This window comes from Melanotaenia boesemani, chromosome 1, assembly GCF_017639745.1.
Source record: "Melanotaenia boesemani isolate fMelBoe1 chromosome 1, fMelBoe1.pri, whole genome shotgun sequence".
In the NCBI taxonomy this organism is placed as follows: Eukaryota; Metazoa; Chordata; class Actinopteri; order Atheriniformes; family Melanotaeniidae; genus Melanotaenia; species Melanotaenia boesemani.
The window spans coordinates 37,291,805-37,308,773 of record NC_055682.1 but is presented as its reverse complement, the minus strand read 5'-3'; the positions used below and the strand labels follow the sequence as shown (position 1 = coordinate 37,308,773).

Here is a 16,969-nt window from a genome sequence, read left to right as displayed (position 1 = left end):
ATTTTAGCCTTTCACCAAATCTGTCCACAGTGTGTAACTCAAGCTTACAGAAACCCTGACGATGAGTTATATCAATTTCTTCTAATTCCAAAAGCAAAACTTTGATTCTCTGCGTGGTCCAATAATCATAGCTTGCTAGTTTTCCAAAACCAATGTCTAGTAAATGAATCCATTTCCTCTACTTTTTCATTGTTATGTGAATCAGCTGCACAGTTCTGAAAATGTGGGCATCTACAGGAAGACTGGCAAGAAAATGGCAAAAACAAATCATTAGATACCCTGCATAGCTAGCATGGAACAGCTAGATTGAGGTTAATGTACACCAAATTTACAATAGTCTTAGGGTGGGAAGGCTTTGTCTTATTGTAAAGTTATACTTTGGGAGCCTATTTGGAAAAAAAAAAAAAGATTCAGCATGCTCACCGTGTGCTCTTAACATGACAGTACTTAGATGAATCCAGTTAAAATGAAAAAAAACCAGAATCCAGTTAAAATAACAGAGCTGAGTTAGGGAAAAAATGTCATTTTTGTATGATGACAAGCTAACCAGCCCTTATGCATTATGACCTATTAGGATATAGCAGAATGCACAACAGGTGTTTCTTAATGAAAAAGATACTGAGACAGGTAATTCAGCTGCACCTCATTCAGAGTTTTGCTGAGTTATTAGCAGCTGCTAACAGTTAACATCCTGTCCTGTATCTGTGTCTACTCATAATGGATGTGTGTGCGTTGGTGTGCTTGTGTGTGTGTGTGTGTGTGTGTGTGTGTGTGTGTGTGTGTGTGTGTGTGTGTGTGTGTGTGTGTGTGTGTGTGTGTGTGTGTGTCATGGCAGTAAAAGTGAGTTAATTTTTCTACCCAGAGCGAGGAGATGACTGCAAGCAATTACAGCTCTCCACAGGGTGCACCTGCTGATAACTGCAGCAGGTAGATTTCACAAGCAATCATCTCAAACTCAAACACGTGTGCAGCAGGAAAGCATTAAAAGCATGTAAACAGAGAGCAAAAGCAGGCCACACTCAAGTACTATGTGCTCACAGGATACGCACCATTAAACCTATTTGTTTACAACAAGAACTAAGAAAAAAAATAATGGTTGACATGGAGTGCATCTCTGTAAGTAGGTCATGAAGCTGGAAGGTCTGTTCACAGCTTAAACTCTGGTATCTCAGAAGTGGTCACACTCAGTGTTGACTGAACATAAGGGGCATCGTTTCTAATATCTGTGGATGCCCTTCACCACGTTTTTTGCTAATTTTATTCCACGGCACATTTTGTTAGTTACAAAAATTGATTCCATTTAAATCACAAAATGAAATCTTCCTCCATGTTAGAGACAGAAGTGAACATGGCCACTGCTTCACTTGTGGCTGGTCATCAGGATAAACATGGCATTTGCACTCAAAAGAAAAATGCAAATAAGCCATAATAAAGTGAAAATGAAAGAATTTAAAAAGTAATATTGTTATTTAAAGTCTAATGTTTTGTACATTTAAGATTTTATAAGGTACCAAAGCTTTATCAAAGGTAGAAAAATAACACAAACTGGTAAAGTAATGATAATGCCAGGTAATGGCATGGAAAACACTAAAAAATCAGGGATAAATTTGCAGATGCTCTCAGTGTACCTAACAGCACACCATTAGCCTGGTGGGTCACAGACTAGGCATGTGAATAGACAGGACTGGGGCTGGAAACAGAGCTGGAAAGTTGAGGTATTTGCAGATTAATAAAGGGCCAGTTTGCTAATTTTATAGTAACTTGTATGCAAAACCTATTGGGTGTAAATCTTGTCATATCCAGTGGTTCTTTGGGGGTCCATGAAGGCCCTTTGTTGCTGTCTGCATAAGGTTCAAACTTGTGATAGTTCATGGTAGAGTCATCCACCACTTCCACGTCTGTACAAGCCTCTGATTCAAAAGGTGGTGCAGCAACACCAAGGAAGACGGTGTGATAGAGACGGAGAACAACATGGCTGCTTGTTTGAGATACTACAAGATTTGCCATTGAAAAGATTTGTAGATCAGCTAATGCTCAGAAAGCTTTAATGCAGCCGATCAAACTGCAGCATGGACATAATCATGTTCATGTCCCGACCAGTCTGTGCACACAAAGCTTGACTTTGTTTTAATGCATAGTTTGGTTAATTTTTAAAGGATCTTTAACTGAGATACTTACAATTTATGACATATTGTAACCTGGAAAACAGCTAGACTTGTCTCTGGTATTATAACTCTTGAGCAGGAATCAGATGAAGACTAAACGACAATTCGGTATTAAACTGACACAGAACATATTGGAGGTGAGTACACAATGCTGAAGCAGATAATCGAAGAGGTCCGGAAGGATTCCCGGTGGGCCGCACAACTCATTTTCCACAAATATCTGCATCCCATAGAAGAAAGTCTACCTATCCTTTTTCTTTATTTTAAAGCCTAAAAATCTAAATGAAAATGTGGTTCTACAAAAATGACAACAAATGCCTGATAGTAGATATTTATAAGTTGTCTTTTTTCAAAAGGTTTCGTAACATTTGCGGCTCTAAAGGAGTTTTATTTAGCTGGGCTGAGAGAAAATGGCTCTTTGTAAAGGCTGCAGACCCCTGGTCTAGTCTGAGCTCCTGCTGGATGACTGAACTTCTGATGTAGTTTAGAAAACTCAATATTGAGAAATTGGTGAAATTCTTTGGTTTATATGAAATTTTTTTCAACTTTATTTTCTGTTTCCACTTATTATCTGATCATTTGTATTCAGTTCAGCTGAATTCTGTTCAGTTCAATTCAGTTCAGCTTTATATGATACCAATTCACAACAAAGTCATCTTAAGGCATCTTTACAGACACAGTCCAGTTCGGTAAAATTCACTGTAGTCTGATTATAATCCAATTATTGCTGAAGAATGCATGAGGTGTGCACATTCTCTCTACACATTCTTCTTCTCTGAATTAAAAATGGCTCTTTGGACTGTAAAGGTGGCAGACCCCTGTCCTACACCAACCTTTAGATAACTACACTTCCATGATAGGTAGGAACTACTTCTTATTCCACCTGCCATGTTCGAAACAAGGCGCCGAGTCATAGTTCAACACGCAATGATGAGTGAAGGTATTTCAGCTCCACAAACAGCAACGATGTGCAGGCTGATGTGTGTGAAGACCACAAACCTCCTTAAACGTCTGAGAATCAATCATAACACAGAAGCAAAGGTGATGAGGTCATGATGAGGTGAACTAAAAAGGAGAGGAGAGGACGATGAGGACAGGTGCTTCTATGGAGGAGGCAGGCGTGGCTCTGAGTCCTTTGGTACTGCAGGCAGGTAAAATCAGAGGGAGAAAATGTGGAGCTGGTGGCTACAGTTTGTGCAGCAAGTGATTTTTTTGGGGACTTGATTGACATCTTTCTTCTGCTGTTTTAAGTTTCAGTGCTGATATTTAAACTACAGGAGTTCCCAGCATCTTAAAACTAAGGCTTCCTGTTTTTGTGCAGTATAAATATGATTATGAAATGAGTCATGATATAAGTAGTAAATGTTACAATAAATAACTGCCTGCATTCAGCTTGGAGTAATAAGAGATCACATCTCAATTTAACATACTTAGACTCAGTCAGTTAAGATTACCAGCAGAGTAGATCATTACTTAGACATCATTAAACTATTCAGTACTTGGAATAAAACAGCCACTGTGAGCTTTTAAAAAAAAAAAAGAAAAATATTTACTTAATTAGAAAATAACAACATCACTAAATAACTGTAAATGTAGAGATAAATAGATGCTGAGGTGTACGTCCCTAAAACAAACTAAACTGACTGGTTCCAGTCCACCCAGTGTAGCTACTGACCACAGAGAGATGTGTTTAGTTATTCCAGAGGCATCTATAGAGTCCGTTTAACATCATAGAAAACAGCAGGATTGCAGTCTCACTAGTGCATGTGTGTATTTCTGAATAAATCACATTTTCTTTTTATTTGTGTACTTGATGAAAAACATTTCAGTGGGTGAAATCTAAAATGAATTCAGACATAAAGACTAAACTAAGGGAGGTGTAGAAAACTACTATAAATATATTTGATGCCCTGTGGCAGAAGAGACGGTCAGGAGACAGGAAGTAGAAGAGAGAAAAGAGAAGAGGACAGAGTAGATGGAGGACAGAGTGAAGACATGAGAGAGACGGAGCTGTTTGTGTGAAACACAAGTTGCTTCTATTTAAAGATAAATTTTGGTCTCTTGATGTGTGTGAGTGTTAGCCGTCTCTCTGCCGCTCTGTGTTTAGTTTCTGCTGCAAGTCACGCCCTTTCATAAAGGAAAAGCATGGAAACTAATTTTTTTGTGAATATTTTTTGTAATCAGGTGCATTAATACAGGAAATGAGGCCTTTAATGTTTTTATTTTCACAATAGAAACTACAGGATTGTAAGTAGTGAACAGATGTTTCATTTATCCAGTTTACTCCACATCAAAAAGAGGCTGACTGGTCTTAAAAATAAACTCCCGGACTAAAAAACTGGTTCCACTCTGGCCCTTTGAGTAGGTGTTACAAATACGTGTAATTAAAATCTGTAACTGTGTAAGCTGTAATGATGTTTGGATAACATCCATGCTGGTGCTATGAACAATGAACTTCCTCTCAGTAAGACACCATTCCCTGCTTGGCTCCTTATTGGCCGTTCCAGAGACCTGCTAACTTCCTCCCTGCTCGTGGTTTCCTGGCGATCCGCCAGGCACCGCCACCCCCCCCTCCACCTCCCACGGCCTTTAAGGCCGTTCTGCTGCCTGTCCCGTGTGAGACAGGAAGCTAGCGCCTCTGAATAGTGACCTCACCGCAGGAAGAGTGGAGGTTATGTGCGCTGTACGTGTGTGCGTGTGGAAGTGTAGTTGCATATTCTCCACTGATAAGACAGAAAGTATTTTGCTATTTCAGCTGCAGCATTAAAACAAAACTCTTAAAACACCACCTTGAAGATTTCTGAGAGCAATTTTTAATGTGTACATGTCCAGCATGGCTTGTTAACACACTCAACTAGAGGTGAACACACAACACAAATGTATAAAATCTTACATTTTCTAAAGAGAAAAAAATCACTTAAAATCAACCCAAAAACCTAATTGGAATGTTATTACAGAAACGAAAATTTGGGTCAAGTTTGAGAGAGAAAAAAAAGTACAAAAAAAAAAAAAATCTAAATCAGACAATGAGCACATTTAGCTGCTGCTATTTTTCATCTAGTCCCAGGTAGGGATGATGCTGTTTAGTTTTTTTTTCCAGAAAATGATTGAACCATTACTCAGGTAGTAACGACGAAAGAGTTTTAAAACGGCCAAACGTGAAAAGTCCAGTTCCACTAGAGATGGTCAGTTCAAAGCTGACTGAATCCATCAAACTCTAATCTCTACTGTAGCTGCAACTAGAGGATGGAGGCGCTTTTTAAAGTAGCCTGATCGACAGTTTCAACGTCTATCTGAAGTACAAGGAGTGCTGATCCGCTGCACTCATCAAGTCACGACTCAGGTGCTGAAAGTCTTTTGTCAGCCATTTTTTTTCCCCATTCCCATCGTGAGAGAGTCAAGAGGTGATTTAAACTGAAGTGGTTTTAAAGTGGATGGACTCAGTGAGATGCATTCTGGGGAAAAAAGAAGCATCAGTATGATCCGGAGTCCCTCAGCTTAAGTCATCTTGGGCCACATCTTGAATCCGTTCAAACACATCCTGTCATATTCAATCATTTTTAAAAATCCTTTTCAGTCCATTTTGGATTATTCTCTTGTTTCCTTGTAGAGTTTGGTGTCCACAAAGCTCTGATGAGGACTTCCTGAAGTCTGCAGTCATTTCAAAGAACAGGGAAACATGACAGGGTGTGGAAAGCAGACCTGAATACCTGCCTTCTGAATGAGATTTTAACAGAGGTGCACATAAAAAAAAATAAAACAAAAAACAGAGAAAAGAGGTTGGTAAAGAGCCCCAGCTAAAACATCAGGGTTAATTCAGGAACGCTGAGCATGCTGTGTTTATAGAAACTCCTCCTGAGGGAAACAAGAGCTCAGACAAGCTCTACATGTCCTAACTTTACCTACACTCGCATCAAGAGCCTATACCTCAAAATGAGCATAAAAACATGAAATCTGACCATCACATCCTGTTCCTGAGTCTGCACTCAACTCATAGAAAGAATCTGACAGGTATTGTGGGTTTTGTTTTGCTTCTTTAAACAAATCCCTCCACAGCTGAAGGAGGAGGATCTAAAGAGAGGCTCTGCTGTGTGAGGCTGGACCTTGGCCTAGACTAGTTTCCCTAACGGGAGGAGGGGTGGTGTGGTGGGGTGGGGCTCAGGGAGACAATAATGTGTTTGTGTGAGTATATATTAGAGAGAGAGAAAATAGCGGGAGGAGAAAGAGTGGAAGAGAAGAGGCCATTGTTGTTATTACGATCCCCTCGGGCCAGGCTGAGAATGCAGAGAGGTGGAGATGGAGATTTACAATCAGAGAACAGACCTCGCTGATGGAGAGTAGAGCTGATTAACTGAACACCAACACACACATACACACTAAAACACTTATCAGTCAGCATTGACAGATTTCTCTCCTGACCTTTCCATACTTCTCTTCCATTCGTCTTGACACAGTAAGTAGGGTCAAATTCAGGGAAACCTCTAAAACAACATGATTTCCTGCTCGGTAAACTCAGGTTAGGCTCTGATTCCTCTCAGCTTTGAAATTGTTGTGTGGCGGTTTCAGAGATCAAGAAGAACTCCGCTTAACATCAGCAGGGTGAGTCTGCAGTTTCTCAGCTTGTCCAGACGCTCGGCTGTCTGAGCGCTTGCTGATGCGCCTGTTGGACCAATGAAAGCACAGGACAGGGGAGGACAGTGGAGACGAGGGCGGGGGTTGCTTTTAACGCTGATTAGCTGTGTCCGCCAACCCCCACCCGCGAAACCTCAATGATGATGAGGTGAGTGATGGACACAGGACACCGTTTCCTAGCAACTGTGATCGACCTGCCTCAGATCAATCGTCAGACTTCTGGTGAAGGCTGATTCTGCTTTTCTTTCTCTTGCTTTCACTACGAGTTTCCTGTTAACTCCATCTGCCTCCACCTGTCTTCACCTTCATAGGAGGTCTAACACTATATTGTGGCGGTCTGTCAACAAACCGCGTAAAAGCCCCAAAAGAGGAGGAGGTGAATCTTAAATGCTCTCAGTATGCAGGTGTGCCAGCAGGTAACGAGCTGCACTTCATCAAGCCATCTTACCACTGATCTGTCGCCTGCCGTAAGCTAAAGTTTCCTTCTTGGTCAGAGCTGCTGTTGAGCTTAGCAAGAAAATTTGGGTCATATGAGCGTTTGCCAGGTCTCTCTATCTGCCTTTTCTCCTTCCCACCCCTCCTTATGAGGTCCAAACTCATAAAGACGGATGGGAAGGACACCGATGAGGTCCCCTCCCCCCCTTTTCCTTATTTCAGCTGCAGGAAATTTAGGATCTCCTCACCCCCTCTCCGTCCATCTCTGCGTAACCTGAACCTTCCCCCATGGGCAGACTGGCAGCTTACTATTTAACGCTGACTCAGATAAGCCTTCCTACCACTCAGATTTAAAGTCAAACTTAAGTTATTTTAGTTTTTAGATGACTAAAACAAGCTAAAATCCTACTTTTAATAAGACAGTTCCCCTGGTTTTGCTAACTTTAACCCCAGTTTACTCCCTATTTTAAAATCCTTTTCTTTTCTTTTTTTTAAATTTCCAGTGTAATATGAAAGCTACTGATTTTCATTTTTGTCAGTAAAAGTTACAATATGTTGTGATATTCTTACAAACTGAATGTATTTAAACTATAGAAAAGTTTATAACTAAATGAATGAGTTGGAGTAAATAGAGTATGACTGGTTAAGAAAGCCATTTTTCCAGGCTCCCCCTCTTCCTTTGTTCTGGAAAGATGAAAGAGGAGTGGAGGCCGTTTTGATTTGGGGTGTTAAAGGTTTCGGTAAGAGGTCTCTGGGGTTAACAGCATTTGCACACACCTGCTGTTTTTGATAAAGAGGATTAGACTTTGCTCACATGAGCATGAGTGGCCTGAGCCCACCCTGGTGCCTACAGATACCCCAACTTTCCAGCAATGAGAGCACAAGTTGTCACAAGGGTTTCCTAAATTGTCTTTTTAAAAGAAAAATATAGCATTCGACAGCCTTTTGGAAAGTACACAGGACATTAGGTGAACCCTTTGCTTTGTTACAGGAACAATAAATGCTCCCTTTCCTGGGTACTTTCACGGTGAACTGGCTTTTTACATTAAGCACTGGACCATCACCTCTGCAGAACAAAGAGGTTTCCGTGTTGACAGAAAAGAGGCACGTTAAGTATTAACTCCATAACTAAGAAGCAAGGGGAAGAGGTCCCCTTTAAAGTCTGTTTACCCTTTCCTAATAGAGATTCCTAATAAGGTAAAGAAAGAAGGTTCAGCTGTGTGAGCACAAGGTAAAGAAGGAAAATAAGGCTTTACTTGTCTGAGTAATGAGAAGAATTAGAATTTATTACATCCTGGATCTTGTTTTCAAAGCATTGATTTCTATGTTAAGCTTGTACTCATAAAATGTGACTGCTGATGCTGAACGGGGCTTTACAAATGTGCCTCTTCAAAAGTCTGAACTGTACCACAATTCTGCATGATTACAACAAACAAGGTGTGACGTGTTTACAGCTAAAATGAGAGATGCTTGCAGCTGCTTCCAGTCTCGCTGTGATAAGCTAAGTTCAAATCCAGACATGAGTGATGTTCTTCGTGTCATGATTTTCATCTTGACCTACATCTTGGCTTCTGCTTGTTCTTTTAAATAACCAGATTATCAAGTTCATCATTTTATGTGATGGTAAAACTGAAACTGAACTCCCCAAAGATGCATGCAGTGTTAACAGCCCAGATCTCAGCAAATCCTTGGAAGCAAAATATAAATTAATCTTTTGCACAGGACCGTAAATGGCCAAAAATATAAGTTTAGTTATAAACAAAATTAGCTCTGCATCAACCTTTGGAGTGCCAATCACACCATAACAGGAGAATAAAATGTGGGCATATAGCAAGTCTTCGATGTAAACTACAGTCAAATATCTGTTGCAACCCACCTGCCTGTCACTGACACGTCATACAGAGGGGGAAAAGAATAAAAGATGAAGCAGAGACCAGCACTCAGTGGAAAGCAAATCTCTTCTAACTGTTTGCATTTCTTCCTTTTGTGACAAGAAAGATGATATGAGCAGATGTCAAGTTATCAGAAACCCCCCCTGCTGAGATCAGGGGAAGGGGAGGGCGAGCAGAGACGAGAGAGAGAGAATAGAGCGGCCTTCCTGCTTAGAAACAATAACAATAACAACAAAAAAAAGTCACACAGAATGAACCAAAACAAAACAACATTAAAAAGAGAAGAAGGAAAAAAACAATGTGCAAAGTTCTCTCATATAAATAGACTACAGTCCCTGCTTCGTAGAGCACCATGGGAGGCGAGAGGTGATGTGTGTGTCCAGGTGGGTGTAAATGTAAGACACAATTCATGTTTGCTTTTAGTTTGTGTGTGCTGATGTGTCAGTACAGTATCTGCATGGATCGACTACCACATGTTCTTAGAGCTGCGATTGCCACTGAGCACAGAGACGTGAGACCGATGGATCACTGGAGGAGGTTTTGGATTAGAGGAGGGGGAGGTATCTAAAGTCCAATTCAAGTTCAAAGTCCACCGTCTCCTCGTGTCAAGGGTCAGACCCAGTCCTGCAGCGAGCGCTTGCAGTGCACCAGCAGCCGTGGAGCACCTTTGCTCTGCAGCGTGTTGATGATGGCGTAGATCAGTCCCAGGATGCACAGCACCAGGACCAACGGGATGGTGACCATCAGAATGTTCATGGTCCTCTCCTCGCTGTCATCTACCTTTAGCACCACGTCCACCTCGTTGGTGTCTTCTTCTCGGCCCTCCCGATAGTCTTCGTCTTTGTCGCTGTCCGAGCCTTTGCCGGTGTCTCTGTCGGCTTCTTCACGATCTGTCCCGTCTCGGTCGCGGCCTTTGTCTCCATCACGTCCTGCATCCGGATTAAACGGCGGACGGTTTACATCTGGGTATCTGCGGCCAGAGTCTGTGTCTCTGTCTGGATCCAGGTCCACGCTGCAGCCCATGTAATCTCTCAGGATGGACTTGGGGTAACCCGCTTCACTCTTCATACGGTGGTTGTCAAACTTCCAGTACTTGGAACCCTTGTAGAAGACAGTGTATGCTGGAAAATGTGAGGAAAGCAGAAGTCACCACATAAATACGACATGTACGATGAGTGACTTTCACCATTTTTATTCAAGAAACACTTCCCCCTTCAGCTCAGCTCCCCCCTCCTCTCTCTCTCTCCTGCTTGGCCACACCCTGATCCTTTGTTTCAGCATATCTTTATCTGCCACACACTCACAAACACACACATTTATCAACTGGAATCTATCATCTCATTTCAGCTCACCCCCATCATCGTTGAGAAAGGCCCCCTTGGGAGTGGAAGGCACTGAGGATCCCCAGACGCTGATTGACTTCGGGTATCCTCTGTCTACCAAGCGGGACTGCTCGTTGAAGCGCCAGTACCTGCACACAGCAGCCAAGATGAGGCTTGTTACTGTTTAGCAACTCTCTAAACAAAAACTGAACAGGCATCTTACAGAGGGCAGTATTTAGAGGGCCTACATGAAGTGTATATAACAAAACTGTTTCCAAGGAACATTTGAAGATGTTCTCAATATAAATACCCCAGCAAATCTAAAGTCAGTCATTTGCTTTGTGCTAACAGCGGACGGACTGCACGGAAGACCTGTAGGAGGCTCATACTTAAATGTGTTATTGAAATTTGTGTTGTACAGAAGAGCAGAGTGAGAACAGGATGTTTGCAAATCTCTGACTTTCTCAGCAGAAATGTTTAGCTTCTGCTGTTCCTCCTGGAAAGCTGAACATGCACAGAGCAGTGCTGGAAGTCCAAAAGACCAATCTAGAGATAAAAACTTCGATACATCTGCTGTGTAAACATACTGTAAAAGCCTGCATTTTGTTGTTCCAGGCAGGAAAGGCTTACAGTTGTCAAGCAAGTTCCTGAGTGTTACCTTTTCATTTTAGCATGTTAGCATGCTGATATACACCACCCATCCAAAAAAAAAAAAAACATAAATAGTTGTCCCACCATTGGATAATTACAGCTGGGAAGTTTTTTAACACCAACTCATGCAGTGTGTAGCTTAAAAAACTTCAGAAGGGTTAAATTATTGTCATCTAGCAAAATAAAACAGATAAGGAGATGCTGAACCTACTAAAACTGGGTTAAGAGCTGTCCAACACATTAAAAACTAAAAGGATAGTGGGGAACCATCGTCTTCCAGGAAGAAACATGGTTGAAAAAAAATCTTGAATGATGGTGATCGATGATCACTGAGACCAGAGGTCTGCAACCTTTACAATCCGAACAGCCATTTTTCCGTCAGCTCAGCTATATAAAACTCGTTTTGGAGCTGATGTTTGGTCCAATAAATGATCCCAGACTGTACACCATAAATAAATAAAACTATCAATATCTATTGATGAATAGAGCTCCCCGAGCAGATCCGATTCTTATGAAATGGGGTTTGTCCGAGGGGCATCGCCTACCTACACCGACAAACGGTGTGTGACACTGATGTCAGCTTTCAGGAGTGAACTCTGAACTTGCCCACTAGTGCAGGAAATGACTCAACAACCATCACAATGCAACAGACGCATGGAAGCATGAGGACGATGATGTAGGACAAGGTTAAAATGGACGTTGCTATTTATGTCCTGAGTTGTACACAGAAAAATGCAAATGTATTTATTTATTTAAAAACAGGGACTAGGCACATTAATGTACATTCTCATGTAAATATGCAAGGTTATAGTCAATATTTCCACCTTAGTCCCTAGGCAGGTAGATGGACTTAAAACAATCAAGTAGAAATGACAGGATAACGTTTAATTTCAGTCTTACGTACACATTTATGTAATTTAACCCATTTACCTTTACTTTAGCATACAAAGCTAGTGGTTATCCTGCAGGTGGTCAAACATTTTCTTTGTTTTTCTTCCTTTCATTGCAACTTTTTCATGTCATGCTCTACAGCCTGGCGAGCCGACGTCCATAATGACACCTTGGTCATTTTTCTACAACTAAAGAAATCCGACAAGGATGACTTTGTTGGTTTGTTTGGAGGGAATGACTTTTCCTCTGCCATACTTTTCCACTCAAACGCGCCTCTTTTATAACATGTAGATGTTGTGTAACTGATCTGCTGATATGGTTCAGACATAATCTTTTATGAAAAAAGACGAATAGTGTTTAATACTGCGATTAATTGTGAAATCAAGTTATCGTGAAATCCCTAAACTGTGGTCTTTAAATTTGGACGCAGTGTATTTTACATTTGTTTCATTAAACAACAGAGTTTGACATACAAATATGAAGATGTTTTAATAACCGGTTATCAGGTGAATAACAGGAAATTCATGTGATGCTGAGAGACAGAAGGCTTTCTTACTGATCTCCTTGGAAGAAGTAAGTGAAACCGGTTGGCTCCCACCAGATGGCTGTGTCTATTCGGTCGTATGGAATGTCTTGACCATATTCAACCAGCTCTTGTGGGTAGCCCGGCTCAAGGTTTGCCTCCCTGAAAAGCCAGAATCTGCTTCCTGAAGAAAAAAGAGAGAATTGCTGCACAATCCCTATTAATCCATACATCAGGTTCTTCCACACCCAGTCACTCTGGAAAATGTTAACACACACAATCCTACAGGACATGACATGTATACTAGGTTGCATAGGGGTCATGCACATTCAGAAATGGATGCAAACGTTTGAATTTTGACAGGGGCAGAAACGTCTGTGCTCATGCATTTTATTTGTTGGCAGTCCTGGATAAGAACAATCTCAAACTACACCGACCTTCACACACACTCGTAAATTATAAGAATGCAGTAATGATTTGTTGGCAAGCAATCAAAACCCAGCAGGAGCGAGTACGACATCATTGACTGAGGAGTTTGGGTTTGGCCTGTAATTATCCATTAGGAGTGGCTGCTCTCGTGTCAGGCTGAAGCAGATTTCTCGTTGAAGGGAAGGTTTTACTGTTTTTACAGAGTTTGGATGGCAGGGGGGACTTCGTTCCTCCATTACATTTCTTTTTGGCTTCAATCTGCTTCCCCCCGAAACCACCCATCCATCCACCCACCTCCGGGCCCTTGCTCCTCGTTTGAAATGAAAGCACTATACACTCAACGTCTGGAGAGAACAAGAGGTTGATGCATTGCTTCCCAGGGTTCCTGTGGTCCACGGCCCCTGATGTAAAATTCTAGGCTTTACTTCACAGCTTTCGGCTTCATAGACAAAAACATTTTATTTCTTCTTTCCATTTATCTCAAGTTATGACAGCTGGGATTTTTTAATGTTTTTATTTTACTGTAATAAGAGCTGCAAGTACAACAGCTGTCCCACGGACATGAACGAAGACTGCATGTTCCTATACTCACAGTTCTCTGCTGTTTCTTCCCAAATCTGGATTTCACCTCATAAAATCTAAGATATTTCAGAGATCTGCTGTTTGCAGTCCCTCAGAGCTAGCATGGCTTATTAACTGGGCCTAAGAAGGTCTGAAAGAAACTGCAAGCAGACTAATTAGACGGTTATATAATTTGTACTTTTAACTCATACAATTACCCAGATTAAAAACCACTCTAAAGATACATCAAAAGCTCATTTATGCTCTATGCCAGGGATCTTCAACTCTGGTCCTCAAGGGCCATAGTCCTGCAGCTTTTAGATGTTCCCTGCTTCAACAAATAAACAGGATCCCATAGCTTGTAAAGTTCTGTACAATGATTCATCAATTTGATTCAGGTGTGTTAAAGCAGGGAAGAATCTAAAACCTGCAGGACAGGGGCCCTCATGCATTCAAGTTGAACAGGCCTGTTCTACACTTAATATGCAAATTCATAAAGATGGAGCCTTTGCTCCGTCTCTGACTCCTTCATGTGCGAACTTTGGTCTGTTTTCAGAGAGCTTGTAGATGCATAGGCAGACAGGGCAAACAGAGCAGTACCAGCAGGCAAAAGAAGAAGAAGCTGTGATGTGATTGATGGCCACACAGAGACCACTGCTGTCTACTGCACTGCCTCTCTTTCAATGTTTCTGAGAATGTGAATCATTATGATCTCCTCCACTGTCGCCACGTTTGCCGTTTTCTGCAACTGGCACTGGAACCAATTAATGTATGTAAATGGAGTAGAAATGAGATTTTATGATTCCTTATTTTGCATAAAGACTTATTCATGCTTCCTTTACATACGTAATACCGCAAACATGGTGACGATAGACGATGTTGTGATAATGTACTTTCTCAGCCATAAAAGAATCAGTACAGTAGACGGCAGCGGCCTGTGCAGCCATTAAATACATTGTGGCAGCTTCTTGTTCTTTTTTTTGTTCCTTGGGGCTGGTCGCACTGCGCAACACTGCCTCCATGGTTTCTGGTGGCGCTGCTTTGTTTGCTACCTCTGGCTATGCACCTGAAAGCTCTCTGGAAATGGACCAACATGTACATATAAAGGATGCAGAAGACAGATAGGAGGCTCTGTCTGCATGTGGATTTAGCATAAAGCATAAATGAGACACAACAACAAATTTTACTTTGTATTTATAAGGAAGATCTGGTGATCTGGATCAAACTGTGATGCCACTTTTTTAATCCACGGACCGAGTCTGTCAGCTTTTTATCACAATCAACTGGGAAGTTTTCAAATGACAAATGGTAAGAATGACATAAATCCTGCTTTGCTTTAATTACATTTTGGAAAAACAGGTGTTAAGTCTGTCTAACGTGAGTGGATTTTCATTATATTAACATTTGGGGCCTAAACCACATTCCTTAAAAGTGAAAATCATTTTCAGACACAGTGACGGGTGACATTAGATGGATGTGAAGACATCAGCTCAAGAAGAAGCCCACTCCTTGGCATTTACATGATTGCTCCATATCAGAGGAACACAAGCATGAGGTAAAGTTGACTGATCTGATGGCTTCATTTATTAACAGAACATCCCTTTACTCTCTCTCTTTGTATGGTATCTTCAGATCTGCCCTCCATCTTCTTCCTTTGTGTGACCCTTTCTTTGTTAATGGCTCGCAGCCAAGTGGCACGCTGAGAGGCTCGCTGATGACATCATCCTCCTCATTATCAACAGCTGCCCCAAAGCCCTTAGCACCCAGAGTAAAGCGGCGTTAAACGCTGAGTTCTTCCTTTTTCATTCAACAACTTTATCCAGCGTTGTAAAAGACAAGCTGCTCTCTGTGACTCACACTATGAATAATGGTCTGTGCCAAAAGAGATTTATACCGTGCATGTAGAATTCATTATGCACTGCTGCTTTCTTACGGAGGTGGAGCTATGTGTGTATTTTTCATATTACCCGAAAAAGGATGAAGAAAGCTCCAGAATCTGTTTTACTGCCACAATCTGACAGCATTAGGACATGATGGTTTAAAATGACCACAAAGAAATATGAATTTATTAGGATTATAAAGGAGAAACCAGATGGTGGAGAGCATATATGCTATATTAAAAGTATGTCCATTATGTCCCATATGCTCTGAAAATTGAAAAAGAACTTGCATGTAAAGATGAAAAGAATATTTTTATCTTGAAAAAATGTCCTGATATTAGAAAAAGTAAAACTGACTGACTTGAAAACGTAGTACACGTAGCAAAGGTTAGTTGATCACTGCTTGCTGCTCAGACTACAAAAAATCTGCAGAAGCTCATAAAATAACTTAGTTAATTGAAAAAGTATTTTGTGATTTTTACTGTTTAAAAAAACGTACCTTTAAAAAAGACGAACCTGCCGTCACTTCTCTCATACGCAGCATCGATGTCTCCAGGCAGACCCCTCCAGAAGTGACCAATGGGCATGGGGTAGTTATCCAGAACCCTGTTATTACGTACCCTCCAGAACCAACGGCCCTGAAGGGAAAACATCAAATACAATGCTTAACCCTTTAATGCCTGAATTATTTTATAATTATTTAACTGAATAAAAAAAGGGGGGGGGGGGGGGGGGGGGGTGATCTGGAAAAAAGGAAAAAAATGGAAAAGATAAAACAATTAAGTACATTAATAACAATTAATGAATAAAGATAAATAATAAATAAATAATATAGACATAAACACATTAATACGAGTGAATAAAAGCTAATTTAAACAGAAAAATATTTAGTTTAAAAAAATAAATAAATAAATAAAGGCCAGAAGTGATTTGTTGGCTTAAGTGGTGTTAAGTGGTGTAATTTCTTATGTTGTTTTATCAGACTTTAAATCAGTTTAAAAAGGAAGCTTCTCTTCTTCATTCCTAACTAAGAAATATACATTTATGTTTTCAGATAATAAAGTACAGTTTAACAAGGATAAGCACAATTACAGTTACCTTAGACTTACCTTTGCTAAATGTAAAATGTTCGTGCTACACTGATGTTATATCATGAATGTAAGGCTTTTACACAGAGTCCACAATGATACATCTTTTTAAATTATTTACTGATAGAAAAGCAACAACAGTGGTGGATATACCTGTCATGTGTTAGTGTGGTCTTGGTCTGATGATGTGAGCAGTATGATGAAGAGGAAAGTTGTCACTGAACCACAACATTTAGTGGCTGATTCATATTTCAGATTTTTTTGTGTAAAAAAGATCTGTTAGACAACCGCATTGTACAGAATAGATACTTAAACTATCAAAAGTTGCACATGTGCATTCAAAAGTTTAAAGAAATAAAGTTCGCTTGTAAAGGTTTTGGTGCATTTCAGGTTCATTCTGACATCGTACAAAAAGAAGACTAACTTTGCGTGATTAGTACACGTTTTCATATAAAGCTGTTAAAGACAAAATGACACGATGACAAGAAAACGGGACGTGC

The 16,969-nt window shown here is 40.7% G+C and overlaps 1 protein-coding gene across 1 annotated transcript in view; it reads right to left on the bottom strand.

The window, feature by feature from the left end:
• Positions 1 to 4,955: 4,955 nt before the first annotated feature.
• The window catches only part of mmp15b (matrix metallopeptidase 15b), a 39,036-nt gene continuing 27,022 nt past the window's right edge, over positions 4,956 to 16,969 (bottom strand). The window contains exons 7-10 of the mRNA XM_041975861.1: positions 15,881 to 16,019; positions 12,545 to 12,695; positions 10,477 to 10,595; positions 4,956 to 10,245 (exon numbers count right to left, since the gene is read on the bottom strand). Of these exons, the coding sequence (XP_041831795.1) occupies positions 9,737 to 10,245; positions 10,477 to 10,595; positions 12,545 to 12,695; positions 15,881 to 16,019 (918 nt within the window). The 3' untranslated portion in view covers positions 4,956 to 9,736. The remainder of the gene's footprint in view (positions 10,246 to 10,476; positions 10,596 to 12,544; positions 12,696 to 15,880; positions 16,020 to 16,969) is intronic.